At 45.6% G+C, this 18,993-nt stretch overlaps 1 protein-coding gene across 1 annotated transcript; it reads left to right on the top strand.

The window, feature by feature from the left end:
* The first annotated feature begins 4,732 nt into the window (after window positions 1-4,732).
* CABP5 (calcium binding protein 5) lies at window positions 4,733-11,207 on the top strand. Its single transcript, XM_043991087.1, has 6 exons — window positions 4,733-4,795; window positions 5,583-5,613; window positions 6,263-6,406; window positions 8,372-8,481; window positions 9,128-9,275; window positions 9,739-11,207. The coding sequence occupies exons 1-6, from the start codon at window positions 4,733-4,735 to the stop codon at window positions 9,762-9,764; spliced, it is 522 nt and encodes a 173-aa protein (XP_043847022.1). The 3' UTR covers window positions 9,765-11,207.
* Window positions 11,208-18,993: the final 7,786 nt, after the last annotated feature.

The raw sequence follows: 18,993 nt of genomic DNA, 5'->3' as shown, positions 1-18,993 counted from the left end.
TCTACCACATGCTCCCTGTGTCACCCCAGGCAGAGCATTGAACTTTCCCCTCAGTTTTCTACTCTAGGAAGGAGGGGATTAGTAAGACTTGATGTCCTCCAAGGTCCCTATGATCTTATGATGGTGACCTCCCTCTCTCCAGCCTCCTTTCTGTCCATTCCATAGGGACTGTGTCCATGCTGGGCCAGTACTCAGGCCAGGGACTCCCCCAAAGCAGAGCAGTGCTCCCCTCATCCACTAGGAGCTTCTGATGGTGAGCTCCACATCTCCCCACTATGACTTGCCTGAGCCATTTGTCCATGACCAGGACTTTCCTCCAGGTGAGCTCTGTGTCTCCCCAATTCCCTGAGACTCCCCAGAGGTGATGGCCAGACCTCACTCAGTTTGTGGACCTCTGATGGTGGGACAATATATTGTGGGAGGTCCCAGAGAGGGAGAGGCACCGGGAATGGGACTGAGGTTGGTCTGTGCAGTGGAAAGAACCCTAGTGTTGAGTCCACAATTTGCCTGGTGTTGTGTGACTTTGCCCAAAACCCTTTTCATCTCAGGGCCTCAGTTCTACTTTTGTAATATGAGCATTTCTAAGGATACTTCTGGTTATAGACAACAAACATGTTTTAAGCACTTACTATGCATCAGCCACTGTGCAAACTTCTGAGGCCACAAATATGAGCAGAAAGACAGTTTTTACTCTCAAGGAGCTTGCACTTCAATTAGGGAAGACAACATATAAAAGGGAGCTGAAGTGTGTGTGTGTGTGTGTGTGTGTGTGTGTGTGAGAGAGAGAGAGAGAGAGAGAGAGAGAGAGAGAGAGAGAGAGAGAGAGAGAGAGAGAGAGAGAGATGGTATCTCGATAGGAGGGTAAGGACAAAGTGTAGAATAAGCACAACCAGCAGGGAATGATGCATAGTGGGCCTGGGTCTTTCTTCAAAATGAGGATCCAGAAGGAATTCACCATTGGGAGTTAGGGACCAGCATGGATGATGGATGGTCCAAGGTGAGAACAGCCCCAGGTCCTGAGGAAAGTTCTAGGGTGAGAGTTCTAGTGGCAAAGTCCAAAGTATCAGAAGCACCACCACAGAGCTGGGAGGGAATGAATTCTTGCTTTGCTCTTCTAAACTGGAGGAGGGGGTCTCTGTCCATCGGCTTAATGTCTCCTTTCCCTGCCCCCAATCCAGATAACCAGACTAACCAGGCCCACTCAGTAGCTTGACTGAGAGGAGGAGAAAGGCTTTGTGGTTATGGACAACACTATGTGGCAGCCACTGTGCTAGCAGTGGCTAGAAGGCCCCGTACTTCCCTAAAGACTCTGGCCCAGCTTTTTGCTACGTGCCCTCAGCCACAGGACCACCTTGTCTCCAAGACTTACCCCAATAGCTGATTTTGATCATTTTTAGCTCCTGCATTATAGGAGTATGAGGCAATCACAGGAGAGGCAAAAGTTTGCCCTCACATCGCCAAGCACCACATTTGTTTTAATGTAAGGAAGAAACCTCCTAATCATTAAAGATAAGCCAAAGTAGAACGAGCTACCTTGGGAGGTGCTGGGTTACCTCTCCAGGCAAAGAGTGGATGACCGCTCGTTGGAGATGGAGAGGGGCTTTTGTTTAGGTATAGGACGAGTTAGGTGGCTTCTGAGTTCTTTCCAACACTGACAGTCTGTGATTCCCTGAAAAGACAGAGCACCATTCTATCCTTTTGAGAGGAGGAGGGAGGACAGATTGAGTTGAATCTCCTTTTCTGGCTTGACCTAACCAGATCGCTTAAGGGGCCTGAACAGAGGGAGGGCACAGGGAAGCAATACAAAACAGTCTCAAAGGGAAGAATATCAGCAAAGCAATCAAAACAGAATCTTGCCAAATTATGATAAATTTATACCTGAAAGAAGAAATATGAGAAGGCACTTCTTTGCAGAGGTGGAAGGCTGTGAAGGTGGAACTGTCTCCCTCACCATCTCTGTTTCCTGGCTTTCCTGACTATCTTCAAGTCTCAGTTAAAGTCCCACCTTCTATAGGAAGCCTTTCCTGGTCCTACTTAACCTTAATGCTTTCTCTCTGTTGATCATCTTTGATTTGTCCTGCATATATCTTATTTATACATAATTGTTTGCATATTGTCTCCTCCAAGTGAGCTCCCTGAGAGAAGGGCCTTCTTTTCTTTTTTTTTGACTTTTTTGCATTCCTAGTGTTTAGCACAATGCCTAACACATTGTAGGTACTTAGCAAATGCTTTTTGACTTGGATCATCACACCATATCTTGTCAGACATTTTTGATATATTGGAGAAGGGGGGAAATAAGCATTTATATAGCACCTACTATGTTCCAGGCACTGTGCTAAGTGCTTTTTACAAATATTATCTCATTTGATCCTCACAACAGCCCTGGGAGGTAGGTGCTATTATTATCATTTCACAGATGAGGAAACTGAGGCCAACAGAGATTAAGTGATTTGCCCAAGGTCACATAGCTACTAAGTATCTGAGTAGGTATTTGAACAATTTGGAGTCTTCCTGACTCCAGGCCCAGTGTCCTTCCTTCCTTCCTTCAATTCAATTCAATTCAATCCATTCATTCATTCATCCATTCATTTATTCGTTTGTTTATTTAATTTTTTGTGGGGCAATGAGGGTTAAGTGACTTGCCCATGGTCACACAGCTAGTAAGTGTCAAGTGTCTGAGGCCACATTTGAATTCAGGTCCTCCTGAATCCAGGGCCTGTGCTTTATCCACTACACTACCTAGCTGCCCACCCCACCACCTCCCAGCGTCCTTTACACTGAACTACCAGCAACTTCCATGTTACTTGGTTTTACAAAATTTTCCCTCTTTCTTCCTTTTAAAAAAATTCTTTATTGTAAGAGATGGCTTTCTGAGAGGGGACCAGTTAGGGAATGTGGGTCATATATAAATAGGTTATTGTGATATTTAAAATTAGTTACTATAGACACCAGTTTTGGGTAAGTATAATTTATCAATATTATACCAGTAAAAGATTGACCACATATCTCCCTAATTTCTTGTGGTCCCAGAATGTATGATAGGAGAGAGAGAGAGAGAGAGAGAGAGAGAGAGAGAGAGAGAGAGAGAATCAGAGACACAGAGACAGAGAAAGACAGAGAGAGGCAGACCATGTGTTCTCAGACAACCAAGAGAAACTCAGAAGATGCCCCAGAAGCCCTATAGTGGCATTTTCTGAGGGTTTTTATCCTTTTTTTTTTTTTTTTTTGGATAGAGGCAGGTTTACATTGATCAAAAGCTAATTGGGTCATTATACATCAAACAAATCTAATTGGTTAGCATTATTCAAATCTACTGGTTGACATGACTTGAGGGTGGTCTATATTAAAATAAACTCTAGAGATGACATCAAGGAAAAGAATCTGGAAAACCCCTCACTCAGATTGCTCAAAGCAAAGTCCATTATCTAGGTGTGCTTTAATTCCATCAGTCCTTCACCAATCTAGACAAAAAAATCTGCCTCCATTCCTCTTGTTCCTTTGGCTTTGTTCCAGATGAGATTTGATGGCAAACTCTCAAGGAGAACTCCACTTTTGGGGTCCCCCAAGAAATTGATTATTAATCATTATTTTCTCACATTATTAATAAAATTTTCAAAATAAATATGTTGCTTTATCTGTGTCCTGGAAGTTTTAGAAAGTGAGGGGGGAGTACAGACAAGGGAGACTGCCAGTGTGAAGGTATGGGGACAGAAACAGAATCATGGAGGGGGGAGACAGACAGAGAGACAGAGTGAGAGGGAGGGAAAGAGGGAAGAGAGACGGGGGAGAGGGGAGACAGAGAGAGACAGAGAGAGATGGGGAGAGAGAGACAGACAGAGATAGAGACACACAGAAAGAGAAACACACACACACACACACACACACAGATATCCATAGAGACAAAGATGCAAAAGAGACAAAGAAACAGCGAACCGGAATTGACAGACATAAATAGAGATTCAAAGAGATAGAGGAAATAGAGTGACAAATGGACCAATTGGGAGTAAAGGACCAGTATTAGCATCTCTATTTTCAGATGGAACATCTGGCTTATTGTATGCCCCTGTCTATCTTCCCAGCTTCCCCTGAAGAGGCCTAGGATACCCTTTTCATAGGACACCTGGTTATTGAGGTCATACATTAGATAGGCAGGGAAATTGAGACTATAAAATGCCAGGCTGTGACCTTCCTAGGGTGAACCCATGCCCCTGGTTCTCCACACACTGTGTCCCTCGTGCCCAGTCATAATTGCCCTGCCCAGGAATTCCCTGCCACAAATCTGTTCTGGGGATAAGAGCCAAAATGGGATGACTTCCTGCCCTGAAGCAGATGGAGAGGCCAGGCCCACCTGTTTTTCTCCTCCTCCCCTAAGCCCCAGGGGAGCCTGGGTCCCAGCTGTCACCCTCCCCCCTTCCCATCCCAGGAGAAACTGGGTCCCAGCTGTCATCCGCTGGATTCAGAAACTAAGACTGAACAGAGACAGAAGCAGAGACAGAGACAGAACAGACTGAGAGTAAAGAGATAAATAGAAACAGAGACAGAGTGAGAGACATATAGAAAAAGTCAGATTGACCCACTAGAAGACAGAGCAGACAGACAGCAGAGAGGAGATCCAAGGTCTGAAGGGGAAAAAAAAACCCTGAGAGAGAGTGGACCATAAAAAGAGTCAAGAAGAGGGTTGTGAGTTGTGAGACCGCTACAAGATCCTGGGTTCTGCTCCCCCTTAGGCCCCATGCAGTTCCCCATGGGACCAGCTTGCATCTTCCTGAGGAAAGGGATTGCGGAGAAGCAGAGGGTGAGGAATGGATGGGGAAAGAGAAAGGAGGGAAGGGAGACAAGACAGAAGGTGGTGGAATGTAGATCTCCGAGGTGACCTAGGCTAGCCCCTTCATTGTACAGATGGAGAGACTGAGGCTCAGGTTTGTAAGGAGCTTTGCAAACCTTTAAGCACTCTATACATGCTCAGTATTATTAATAGAAAGAACCTCAGGTCAGGATCTCATAGGTGGCAAGCAAGAGAGGTGAGATTTGGGTTCAGGTCCCCTGAGTCCAGGGCCAGTGCTCTTTCCACTGTTCCATGCTGGAAGGGGATGGAAGAACTCAGGAAGAGAAAGGAGGCAAAAGGAGATAGAAGGTTAGGAGAAAAGTATAGAGGAGAAGAGAAGTTTAGGGAAACATGAGGAAGAGGACAGAGGAAGGAGGAGAAAACAGCTAGAACTAGCTGGGAAGGTTAGAGGAAGAAGCAAGTTTAAAGAAAGAGGTGAAAGAAGAAGGAAGCAGATGGATGGGATATTGGGAGAAACTCATTCAGGTGAAGGAAGAGGAAGAAAGTGGAAGAAGAGAGAAGGAAGAGAATGTAAAGGAAGGAAGGGGAAAGAGCAGATGAGGAGGGCAAGCACCGAAGGAGGGGTTGGTGTCCCTATCAGGGGCAACCGGGAAAGAGGTTATGAGAGAGTGTGAGTGGCCTCCAGCTCCCTCTTTCAGGACCCTGGAGAGAGCTTGAGGGTCACTGAGTAGTCCTGAAGAGGGCCGCTTCTGTCCCTGCCTCTCCCCATCATTCTTTCCTCCTGTCCTTTCTTCAGGATCGTCCACTAGGACCAGATGAGATTGAAGGTAACCTTCTCCCCTTCCTCCGTCCCCTGCAGTCCCTCGGAGGCAGTTGCATCAGAGCCTATTTCTACTGTCATATCCTCTTCATTCCTATTCTAATAGTGTTCTCAAGGAAACAATTTTGTGTGATAGCTACCCTCACCCCCCCACCCCTCTCCCCAAACACAATCTCTCCTGGTAGTTTTAAGTTCCAACTCATTTCTTCATTAGTAGTTTTGAGGTCTACCCATCTATTTTCCCAGGTTTTTTTTTTTTTTGGGGGGGCAATGAGGGTTAGGGTTGTTCAGGGTCACACAGCTAGTAAGTGACAAGTGTCTGAGGGCAGATTTGAACTCAGGTCCTCCTGAATCCAGGGCTGGTGCTTTTATCCACTGTGCCATCTAGTTGCCCCTCCCCGGCAATTTTAAGGCATACAGTTTCAGCAATTTTCAGTCTCCATTTCCCCCTATCCATCTCCCCATAGCAGTTTCAGGAATTTCCTTCTCCCCCGCCTCCCCACCCCATCCACTGCTGGGCGGTTTTCAGCAGGGCCTCTTTCAGAGGCCAAGTCTTGTTCCCAGAGGCTTTCTTAGGAGGGGATCTGGCTTTTCCCCAATTCGGTGGTTTCCAGAATCCTCACAATCTCCTTCCCCCTTCCCTGCCTTTCTCTTAGAGCTTCGGGAAGCCTTCCAAGAGTTTGACAAGGATCGAGATGGCTTCATCTCCTGCAAGGACCTAGGGAACCTGATGAGGACCATGGGCTACATGCCAACTGAGATGGAGCTGGCAGAGCTGGGACAGCAGATCCGGATGAACCGTGAGGGTTGGGCTGGGGCAGGGGCAGATGGGGAGGGCTAAAGACAGAATAATGATGTAAACTCCTTAAATTTCTACGTCTCTCAAAGATTTTCAAAGTGTTTTCCTATATGGTAGGCAATGCAAGTATGATTTTTACCATTTGACAGATGGAGAAACTGAAATTCTGTGAGAGAACTGGATTTATCCAGAGGCCTATAGCCAGGTGGTGAAAAGCTGAGATTCAAACTGAGGCTTTTTGAAATGGAATGCAGGGCTCTTTTTATGATTCTTGAGGGAGATAGGTTGATAGTTCAAGTAAGTGAAGTGAGGAAGTCAAGTCAATGATTCAAAGAAGATGTTGACCTTGGGTCTAGAGGCAGGAGTGAGTAGGCAATGGGAAGGAAAATGGAGATAGAGATGAGGTTGAGTTGAGAAAGAAGTGGGGGTTGACTATGGAGAGTAGGGTGTGATAGAGATGGGGGAAAGCTACTGTGAAATATGTTGGATCTAGTGACGCAAATAGAGAGAGGAGAGGCTAGGGTTGGGAAAATGACAAGTCTGCTAAGATGTTGGGCTGGGACTGAGGAGATAATTACATAGGGAGATCTTCATCTATGGTTTGGAAGATGATGGGATGGAGACTGAGCTGATGATTGGGTGAGGATATGATGGGGATGGGAAGATGAAGGGTGGGGGCTTTCGGAGAAGATGTGACCAAGGGGAGCAGGGAGGAGATGAAGCTGAGGAGAGGATGAAAAGGTAGAAATTGTGGGATTGGGAATTTGTGGCAGGGGGAAGGATTTGGGAGATCATAGGAACATGAATGTAGAATAGGAGGAAACCTGAGGCCATTCATTTTACATATGAAGAGAGTGAGGCACAGGAGATTAAGGGATTTCCCCAAGGTCACAAGGTGACAGAGGTGGTGGTTGAACCCAGGTGCCCGACTCTAGGGTCAGCCCTCTTTATATTCTACTAGCATGCTTCAGAATGAAGGAGAGAGATTTGGGGAAATGATGGGAATGAAGAGAGAGTATGCTGAGAGCAGAGGGAATGCTGGAGCTGGAGATCTGCACTGGTCCAGAGATGGCTGGAGGATGGCCCACTTGCTGCATCTTATGCATCACACCCCATTTTCCTTTGCTGTGTCTTCACACATTATATGTTGTCATGAATGATTCTGTTCATCCCCAGCTTCCTTTAAAGCAGCCCCAATTCTGCCTTCCATATCTATCATCTATCTATCTGTCTATCTATCTGTCTATCTATCTATCTATCTATCTATCTATCTATCTATCTATCTATCTATCTATCTATCTATCTATCTATCTATCTATCCATTTGCTCTGTTCTTAGTTTGTTTGCTTGCTTGCTCATTCATCTATTTATTTATTCATGCATACATTCATCCATTTCTTTCTTTCTTTATCTGACTGTTTATTTATTTGTTTGTTTGTTTATTTTTTTGCTGGACAATGAGTATTAAGTGACTTGCCCAGGGTCACACACCTAGTAAGTGTCAAGTGTCTGAAGTCGGATTTGAGCTCAGGTCCTCCTGAATCCAGGGTCAGTGCTTTATCCACTGTGCCACCTAGCTTCCCCCTCTTTATATTTATTTCGCAAACGTTTTTCATTTACTTATCTGTGTGCACACAATGTTTCTCCCTATAGAATGTAAGCTTCTTGAGGACAGAAACTATTTCATTATTCTCTTTGTATCTCCTGTGCCTATCAAAGTGTCTGGTCCATATTAGACAGTTATTAAATGCTAGTTAATTGGCTGACTGACCAAAGATGCAGGGCAAGAATCAAGCTAGAGTTGGCATTGTGGGTGCTAGGTGGGGTGCACTCTTTGAGGAGTAGGGGAAACAAGAAGGAGACCCCTAACCTGCCCCAGGGCACCTGGGAAGGGAGGAGTCTCGGGATGACACTCAATCAGTCCTTGTCTTTTCTTCTCCCTGTTCTTAACCTCTCTCATCCATAGTTGGTGGCAGGGTGGACTTTGAGGACTTTGTCGAGCTAATGACACCCAAGCTGCTGGCAGAGACAGCTGGGATGATCGGAGTGCATGAGATGCGTGATGCCTTCAAGGAGGTGAGAAGGGAGACAGGGCACTATTGGACTCACTGCCTCCTGGAGGGGAGCCCTCTGCCATACTTTCTGGGCTTTGATTTCCGTACATAAAAGGAGTCACTAGTCTTGTCGGTCTCCAAGGCCACCACCCCTCAGCACTATGGACAAGGTGCAGGGACAGTGAGGAAGGCCAGGGTCACTGAGGAACACTTTTGCAGGATGAAAAGGGTAGAGATCATGGGTCCCAACTTGCCTATTTAACAGACAGGAAAGCTGAGAGAGAAGGAGGGTGAGAGGGAGAGAGGGAGAGGACAAGAGAAAAAGAGAGAGAAAGAGGTGGATAGAAAGAAGAGGGAGGGATGGAGGGAGGGAAGGAGGAGGAGGAGGAAAAAGAGAGAGAGAGAGAGAGAGAGAGAGAGAGAGAGAGAGAGAGAGAGAGAGAGAGAGAGAGAGAGAGAGTTGCAAGGCTGAAGGAAGCTGTCCTGTACCACTTCAAAGCTCTGAGGTGGAAAAGAGGCAGGGAGGGGTACAGAAGAAAGGCCCCCTTCGCAGGGTCCCAGGGCCTCTCCTCTTTCCTCATGCCTGTTCCATCAGAAAGTCTTCCCAGATTAATCTTGATCCTCTTGTTGGATTTTCTCCTTTGCTGCTGGGCTGCACCTGGGGCCAGTTTGATGCCAATGGGGATGGTTCAATCACCCTGGTAGAACTTCGCCAGGCCATGCAAAGGCTGCTGGGGGAGCAGCTCAGTGCCCGAGAGATTTCTGAGGTTGTGCAGGAGGCTGATGTCAATGGAGATGGCACAGTGGATTTTGAAGGTGACGTAGACCCTGCCAGGAAGGGCTGGGACCCCCGCCCCCGCCTTTGCCCCTTCCTCCCTGGTCACAGCTCAATTTCTGCATGCTTAGATTTCTGGGAACTCCAAGATGCTTGGAGATCCCTAAGTCCAACTCAAGGGAAAACCTGAGGCTCAGAGAGGGTCAGGAACTGGCTGCAGGTGAGGAAAATAAGAACTCAGGTAGCACAGGGCAATGGACATTTTAGCCATCACCAACTCTAGCCATCCCTTTTTCATGGCTGGGAAATAGGGTAGGAGAGGGGTAGGAACTTCCGCAAAGGCTGAGATGGAAGGGCCCTGGAAGGGTGTCTTCTGTGCCAGTCGGGGGGGGGGGGGCTGGGAGTGTAGGAAAATCCTGAGAACTGGCCGGGGTGAGTGGCTGGAGAGAGGGACAGGGAGTGGGAGGAACAGGCATTCACCACATCATTTCTCTTCCTTCACAGAGTTTGTGAAGATGATGTCCCGCTGAAGAGGCATGCCCAAAGTCCCTGTCCTGGCACCAGCCCTTTTCTTCTCCAGGAAATGCTTGGAAATCCTGGGTGGGTGGCATGGGGAGAGCTGGGGCAGGAACCCCTTCCCCCCTACAAACCCTCCTCCTCCCCTGCCCTGGGATCAGGGGCGTCCATAGCATTATAGGATCTCAGGATTTAGAAATGGACTAGAGCTTAGAGATGATTAAATCCAATTGCCTCATTTCATAGCTGGAATAAGGAGTAAACCCTGAGAGGGGAAGGAGGGGTCGGTACAAGATCACACAGTGAGTGACCAGCAAAGCCAGGGGCTGGAGGCCTCCTGAGAGAGCCCAGTGCTCTCTTCAGTGATGTCACCTGAGAAGGATGCTCCTTCCCCTCTTCCCACTCTCTTCCTTTCACCCACCCATAATGCCCTTTGGGGTTTTGTCTTTCTTTACTCTGAGCCCCAACTCTCACAGAGATGGAGTTTAATCCGCAGATCAGATTAGCAGCCCTGGCCCTCTGGTTCTTCCTGAGAAAGCTGATCCTTGGGGAGTTAATCCCTTGGGGAAATCCTAGCCCAGAGACAAGTCTCTTGGATTCCCCCAGCCCCCTCCTGTCAGCCTGGAGTGGCCCCACCTAGAATTCTGTCCCCTGAGTCTTTCATCTGGAGAAATCCAATCTTCCAAGCTGAGGACTCCAGCTTGCTGTTGACACTGTTGACATGGAAGGTTAAAAGGTCCTTTCTCTAATCCAATTTGTCCCCCTTCTGTTGTGGTCAGGTTCCCCAGTTCTCCAGCTCTGTCTGTTTCTTCTCATCAGAGTCATAGATCTAGAATAGGAAGGGAAGTCATTTAGTCCAACATCTTTGTTTTGGGGCCCACAGAGATGAAGTAGCTTGTCCAAGGTCACACAGGTCGTAAATTCTTGGCAGATGAAGGATCCAAACATAGGTGCTTTGACTCCAAAGACAGTGGCCTCTTTGACTTCTGCCACATTGTTCTCATCAAGTCAGAATTTAAAAAAACCCATTGCAATTAGCAGTTTAGGAAAAATGAATCTGTGTATGAGAATCTCTTTAAAGAAGAGATGAACGTATCTGGAACCCACACAAATGCTGAAGTGGAAGAAAAGATGGTAGAAAGTGATATAGCATCAGCAGAGGTGGGTAGATCCTCGAAATATAGAGCTTGGGAGGGTGCTTACAGATCATTCAATCCCCCCACCTTCCCCAAGTAGGAGACCCTGCTACATCTTCCTTTCCACACAAAGCTCTGCCACCGTCTGTTTAAATACCTCTAGTGATGGGGAACTCACTGTCTCTCGATTTCAAGCATGTCCTGGCTTCTTCCATCTCTAGAACTCCCCTTGACTGGATGGTTTCCTTGACAGCCTTCTCCACCCCCTTCCCCCATCTCTCAACCTAGTTTTCGGCTACTGTCTGCCATGCTACTTGTGAATTAACTCCCTCTAGGTTCTATAAACATTTCTCATTCATATCTCTGGCCTGTGTTTGATCTCTCCCCCACACTTTCCCGTGCCCCAGTCTGGATTTGTGACACTGACTTTTTTCTGTGAACCCAGGTATAACATTTTATATTTAGCTCACAGAGCCCCACAGATGGCAGGGTCTCTCTGGGGGAAGGTCACAGATTTCGATCTGGGGTGGACTTTAAATAAAGGTCATTGCTTCTCCTTACTTTGCAGATGAGCAATTGGAAGAATGATGGAATGGAGGGCAGGGAGAGAAGGGGAGAATCTCTTGCTCAAGTTTATATGGGTCATAAATGACAGAGATGGGATTTGAACACAGGTCCTCTGATTTCCAACCCTGTACTCTTTCTACTGAGCCATGCTGCCTCCTGGGAAAGGATAGACCAAGGGCAGGGATAGCACTCAGTGATCAGGGAGATGAATATTTAAGTGCAGCTCTTATTTGCCACCATGTCTCTGCTAGGGCTGAGCAGTGGGGAGAGTCAATTCCACATGCACAGAATTTGATTGAATTAGACACATTAGAGACTAGGTTCAGTTTTGAGTTGGGTTTGGGACTACTAGACTGTATCCTGCTTCCTCCCTGAATTCTAGCATGACATTCCAGGGTCTTGCAATCAAGCCATCATTGATCACTTATTAAGCACCTGAATTCTAATCCAATCCCAGAGGTGGGTACTGTGCCGAGTGCTGGAAATACAAGACAAAAGTGAAGCATTTTCTGCCCTCAGGGAACTTTTGTTCAACGGGGGCAGACAACATGTACACACATGCAAAGTAAATACAAGGCAATTTTGGGGGGAAAGCACTGGCAGATGGGGGGATTAGGAAAGGCTCCCCATAGGAGGTGGTGCTTGGCAGATACCAAGGGATTTGAAGAGGTAGAAGTGAGGTGAGAGTGCATTCCAGGGATGTTGCACATCCAGTAAAAAGACATGGAGTTAGGAAATGGAGTGTAATGTAAGAGGAAAGGAGAAAAGAGCTGAAGAGTAAGAATAGGGGAGAAATGAATAATGATGCTGGAAAGGTATAGCAGAACAAAGTTGTCATAGATTTTAAATCCTGAACAAAGGAGGTTGTGTTTGAATCTAAGGTCAATTGGGAGTCATTGAAATTTATTGAGCAGGGCAGGAGGAAGATTATGGTCAGATCTTCACTTTAGGAAAATCACTTTAGTTGTGTGGAAGAGACAGGAAGACTGGAATGGGGGGGGTATTGTAATAGTCCAGTTGAAAGGTAATAGGAGCCTGAATGGAAAGAAGGGACTTACCAGGGCAAAGTTATGAAGGTTATAGAATCATGGAACTGGAGCTTAAGATCATTGTTCCAATCCCCTTATTTTATAGATTATGAAACTGAGGTGCAGAGAAGTGGAATTACTTGCCCAAGGACATCAAGGGTCAATCCTGGATTAGCCAGCAGCTTTGACTCCAATTTCTGTGATGTAACATCCAAGATTTTTCCACTGATTGGATAGGGTGTGACATGGAACTAACCTCAATCTCACTTGAATTAGAGTTAAAGTTCAGTGTGAAACAATGCTTAGGACCAGAGTTAGGATTAAGGAGAGGAATTAGAGACAGGGAAAGGCTAGGAATTCACAATTTTATATGTCAATGGGTCTGTGATCTCCTTGGTTGGCAGCATATCTCACACCTCACCCTGGGGATTCTTTTTTTTTTTTTTGAGGCAATTGGGGTTAAGTGACTTGCCCAGGGTCACACAGCTAGGGGGATTCTTGCTAATGTCATTCCCAACGAGACCACGTAGGATCTTTCCAGTGTACCAGAGGCCTTCCTTTACCAAGGTGCTATCTCATCTCTTAAGAACTTTGGAATTGACTGCATGGCATGGGAGACACTGGCACAGGACCACCCATCATGGCATGCCCTCATTAGAGAAGGCGCTATGCTATATGAGCAAAGCAGAATTGAAGTAGCTCAAAAGAAATGTGAGATGCACAAATGGAGAGAATCCAACCCAAATGTTCATGGATTATTTGTGCCTGCCCTGTGGTAGAGCATTCTGAGCTTGTATTAGTCTGGTCAGCCACAGTGGGACACACCATGACAACTCTCATACAAGCAATGTCATTTTGGTCCTCTTTGATTATGGACAACAACCAACCAATCCCATCCTGGGGGCACCATCTGGCCCTGGGCATGCAGTCCACCTAATCTCCCTCCAGCTTGCACCGAGACTGACCCACCACCATTTTTGACTGTACATCTCTCAGATGATGTCCCTTCTATAACTTCTAGGGGGCAAGCCTTCATAGGTTATGTGGCACAGCCTCCTTACACCCCCTACCCCCATTGCTCCCTTGCCTTTTGGGGCCTCTGAGCCTTCTATGCCTCCCAGCTTTGTCATATCCCCAGGAGCCTTCTTGTTGATATTATTGTTCGGTTTCTGTCGTATCTGACTCTTTGTGACCCCTATTGGGGTTTTCTTGGCAAACATACTATATTGGTTTGTCATTTCCTTCTCTAGCTCATATTACAGATGAGGTAACTGAGGCAAACAGAGTTAAGTGACTTGTCCAGGGTCACACAGCTAGTAAGTGCCTAAGGCCAGATTTGAACTTAGGAAGAGGAGTCTCCCTGACGCCTGGCCCTGCAGTCTAACTGTGCTACCTTCAACATATACTGGCTCTGTGACCCAGGGCAAGTCACTCCACTCTTCTTTGTTCTAGGAAGTTGATACTACATGGTTCACTTGGTGACATTAGGAGCATGGTTATATAAAATTATCATTGTAGCTGTATTTATCTAGGACTTGTACAATTTTCACTTGAGCATTAAGTATACCTTATGGATAGAGCACTGGTTCTCAGACATCCACTTGCTGTGTGACCTTGGGACAGATGCTTCACCTCTGCCTGCCTCAGTTTTCTCATATGTATTCCTCAAAGGGTTATTGTGGGGATCACAATGATAACATTCCTTAAGTGCTTAGCATATTGCCCTGCAAATAGTAGGTACTTAATAAATGCTTTTCCTCTCCTTCCCTTTGCTTGTTGGAAGGGAGCCTTTAGAGTGGCATTTTGCTGTACTGAATCAAATGCTTTTTTTAACAAGAGCAAAAAGAGTAATAAACACATTGGGTCTTCTGTTCCCACTAACTTTTAGTTAATCAGTTTTGTCAATTGAAAGCCAAACAGAGGAGTTTGTATTTTGTTCTAGAGATAACAAGGCATCACCGAGATCCACTGCCTTCTGCAATGGTCCAGGTGAAAGGTGATGAAGGTCTGAACTAGGATGGTGATCATGTAAATGAAAGGAAGAAACATTTATTAAGCACCTATTATAAGCCAGGCACTGTACTAAAGCTTTACAAATATTATCTCATTTCATCCACGGAGCAACCTTTAGAGGTAGGTCCTTATTTTACATCTGAGGAAATGGGGCAGAGGTTAGATTTGTCTTGGGTCCAACAGCTAGAGAGCATCTGAGGTTGGATTTGAACGCAGGTCTTCCTGGCTCTTGGGCCAGTGGTCTATCTGCTGGCCACCTGGCTGCCTGTGGAGTAATTAGGACTTATTTGAGAATTCTTGTGGAGGTAGAATTGACAAGACGTGGCAACCAATTAGATCAGGGGTGACAGAGAGGGAAGAGTCATGTATGACCCGAGCATTGTGAAGCTGAGTGCCTGAAAAGATTGGGGGCCCCCTGTACACAAATGAGGAAATTAGGAAGAGGGCTGGGGTGGAGTGGGGTGGGGAAAAAGACTGAACGATAGTGAATTCTCTTTGGGCTGTGTTTGTGGAGTTTGAGACCCTGTGGTGGAATATCCAGAAGGAGTTGTCCAGCATGCAATTGACACAGAGGACTAGAGAGAGAAGCTAGGGGTGTATGTGAAGTAATGAGAGTGTAGAGATGGAATGGGTTACAACCACTAAAAATGCATAAGGACACACAAGAAAAAGACCCAGGAGAGAACCTCGGGGACCCTCCCAATTAAGGTGGGGCCAGAAATGATGATCCAGCAAAGGAGACTGAGAAGGCAAGGTGGGATGAAGGGCATTTTGCTAACAATAGAACAGTGGTTCTAAAGAGCAGGAAGCACACAGAGAGGGGGAGCCATAGCACAGAGGGTGGTTTTCACCTAAGCATCTGGAGCCCGTAAATCCCTGGGATTAGTAGATGAAGGGGAAAGAGAATCCCAGCAAGAGATGGATTAGTCAACATCTCTAAACTATTTCCACTCCCATTGCTTAAAAGGAATTATACACCATATGGAGAGGAATGACGGCTAAATCCAGAGAAGACAGTCCCCAACAAGGTAAAATTCTTCTCAAATTAATACTGGAGAACTCTTAATATTTACAGCGGTCACTCAGGGCCCCCTACCCTGTCAGCCTCCATTTGACCAAGACTGGATCACAAGCAAACTCCCAGGCTTATGTAGGGACACCCCACTGCTGCAATAACTCTGCATGAATACCCCCATATCCCCCTCATGTGACAAGTGTCACTATCCATACATAAACCTGAGAATGAACTTCTCAGAGGGAAGGACCATACCCTAGACTTCTCCTAGGTCTTCCCCTCTCTAGCTCCTCTTGGCCAGAGGAGGATCTGATGAATGAGCTTTAGAGGGTGAGATTTTGGAGAATATTGGACTTCTTATCTTCCCACTGGTGTTCTAGCAGTGTCCCAGAAGAGCTAATAGTATTTGCATGGGTAGTCAAGGACAGACTAGACAAATTCAAGACTCTACCAAGAGCCCAGCAGAAAATCGTGACATAGTGAAAAGGGAACATTTTGAAGATTCCAGCAAAAGAGCCTTCCAGGAGTGGTGTCTAAGCCTGCACCCACATTCCTCTCGACTCTGTGTGTGCAGGTAAGAAGGTGCAGGTACTTCCCCTTGTGTACCAACTTAGAAATGGTAGTAGGCAGGATTGTAGATTGCCACCCTTTGGCATTCTGACACATATGAATGGATTTTAGGACAGCCCCACAGAGACTTTGCTTCCTGTGTAACAAAATGGTCAATAACTGGTTCTCTTTAGGGAGCCATGCAGGTGTGTGTAAGTGGAGTGCTTTTTGGCTTCCAGCCCACACCTACTCTTCCTCCTACCACACATTTCCAAAGCAAGTGTGCAGTCATCCAGGTTTCTGCTACACTTCTCCTTTTAGTGATTAAAACTGAACATTCCCTTCCATCCTGTTATCCACATATGGGAATGGATGCAGCCTAGAACTATTGAATAAAGTGAATTTTTTTAAGATTTTGTTAATGAAATCATAGAGTGAAGGAGTTTAATACTGTGATTCCCAAATTCTAGTCCAATGTGCAACAAAAGGACAATGAGGCACTCCATCTTCAATTTATTAGGGAGGTTGGGCACCCTTAATCATTTGGGTCCAAGATCTTTTTCATGATCAGAAACCCTCCTTTGGGTGCTAACCACTTTTATCCACTTGGAAGAGCACTAAAAATAGGACAAGGCAGTACAATTTCATGATTTTTTGTTTGTTTGCAGGGCAAGGGGGGGTTAAGTGACTTGCCCACGGTCACACAGCTAGTAAGTGTCAAGTGTCTGAGACCAGATTTGAACTCAGGTCCTCCTGAATCCAGGGCCAGTGCTTTATCTACTGCGCCACCTAGCCACCCCCAATTTCATGATTGATTTACAACAGAGGCAGGGAAAATTCTGATCGGCTGAAAGGCATGTCCATCAATCATTAAGCACTTTGTCAATAGGCTTTTTAGTCATTCACTGAAGGTTTTCCCAGTAAAGGCATTTCACATGCCTTCTCAGCTGGGGCTTTCCTAGGAAGTAAAACATCTGGCATTTTGGTCTCAGGAGTATCTTCAGTGTTAAGGAAGTTGTGGGTGCGAGGAAATGTCAACAGGAGCAGTGATAATGGTTCATGAGCGTGAGGGGTGTTGATACTTCTATAACAAGCTCCAGGAAGGGCAACTAGGTGGTGTAGTGGATAAAGCACTGGCCCTAGAGTCAAGAGGACCTGAGGTAAAAATCTCACCCCAGATACTTACTAGCTGTGTGACTTTGGCCAAGTCACTTAACCCCAGTTGCCTTAAACATCTGGGGCCATCTCCAGTTGTCCTCCCTCACTTGAATCCAAATCAGTGCAAGTCATGACATCATCCTGTCTCTCTGAGAAAGAAGGACAAACAACAAGAAGTTCTAGGGTCAAACATAATGTGCTACTCTATATAACAGGCAATCACATGATTTTATTCTATAATCTACAGTGATGTTATGAATACATAATATCAATATCACTAATACATAAGAGGTTATTTGGTCCTAATAGATAATTCTTATCTTAATAGCATTAACATAAATAACTAACTGAACCTAAATCCTACTATGTTTAATTCACTAATACAATCACGATCCCCACCAAATCTCAATGAACTGAATCAATGCTGATTAATTAAGTAGGGAGGATCAAGATTATCATTACAATACTGCGGTCCAGGCCCTCAGGGCTGGGGTGGAGAGAGGAAGGGTATGCACCCTCATAGCTCAGGAGTGCCGCACCTGTATTCCTTACAACTTGGATGAGACTCATACCCGTATTGGTTCAGAAAGCCTGGAACAAGTTCTAGGAGGCTGGGAAGGAACCTTAGTCCCCAGGGGGATGGCTAACTACTTAGTTCCCAAATCTCTCATGGCTGAAGTATCTATTTCTGTGTTTTCTCTTGTGCGCCCTCCTAGGGATTGTCTGTTGCTTGTGTTTACAGCATCTCCCTTGGTTCAGAGAATTGATTCCCAAGTCAATACCCAAATTACAAGCAGCAGAGAGTAAGATGATGTAGTTTGAGGATATAGGTCTGATCGTGGTGCTGCACCATGAGTGCACCATGAGATGGCGGCCTCTAGGTGGTGCCATAGTGCACAGAATACAGGTTCAGGAGTCAGGAAGACTTATTTTCTTGATCTTAAGTCTGGCTGGGGACACTTACTGACTGTGAGACCCTGGCTGGTTAAGTCACTTAACCCCATTTACCTCTGCTTCCTCACCTGTAACATGGGCTGGAGAAGGAAATGGCTAACCACTCTAGTATCTTTGCTAAGAAATCCCCAAATGAGAACTCATGATAGAAGAGGATCTCCAAATCCAAGAAAAAAAAAAAAGAACTGTGGAGTATAGATGCTGAATGAACCATACTATTTCTTTTGTTTTTGGTGCTGTTGTTTTTTCTATTTTGAGGTTTTTCATCATTGCTCTGATTCTTCTCTTATAACATGACTAATGCAGAAATAGGATTAATGTTATTATGTGTGTGTGTGTTTATATATATATATAAAAGCTATATCAGATTACCTGCTGTCTAGGAGAGGGGGGAGGGAGGGGAGGGAGGGAGAAAAATCTGAAATTGGAAAGCTTGTATAAACAAAAGTTGAGAACTATCTTTACATGTAATGGGAAAAAAATAAAATACTTTATTAATTAAAAACAAAACAAAACAAAACAAACAAACAAACAAAAAAAGAAATCCCCAAATGAGGTCACAAAGTGTCGGACATGACTGAAAAACGACTGAACAACCAGAACTCTAAGTATTGTTAATACCAAAGTAGGGATTGTGCCAAATCAGTCACTTGTGCAGAGTCAGTCTCAGTGACCCCATGTTTACACCCTGCTTAGACTCTGGCTATATGTGTAGTCAGGTAGGGGATGGCAGTCAGGAAATATCTTGTACATGCATCCTTCCTTAGCTATGGGGGAGTTGCTGAGTTGGTACAAAACCCATCTCCTCATGATAAATATACCA

The sequence above is a fragment of the Dromiciops gliroides genome, chromosome 3 (genome assembly GCF_019393635.1).
Source record: "Dromiciops gliroides isolate mDroGli1 chromosome 3, mDroGli1.pri, whole genome shotgun sequence".
NCBI classification, from domain to species: domain Eukaryota; kingdom Metazoa; phylum Chordata; class Mammalia; order Microbiotheria; family Microbiotheriidae; genus Dromiciops; species Dromiciops gliroides.
Note: the sequence above shows the minus strand (reverse complement) of the source record. Positions and strands in the feature narration are given on the sequence as shown.

Coding starts and splice junctions, on each gene's coding strand:
- CABP5 (XM_043991087.1), top strand. CDS start 4,733: ATGCAGTTCCCCATGGGACCAGCTTGCATCTTCCTGAGGAAAGGGATT. Junction 6,407..8,371: donor ACAGCAGATCCGGATGAACC/GTGAGGGTTGGG, acceptor TCTCATCCATAG/TTGGTGGCAGGGTGGACTTT. Junction 9,276..9,738: donor TGGCACAGTGGATTTTGAAG/GTGACGTAGACC, acceptor CTTCCTTCACAG/AGTTTGTGAAGATGATGTCC.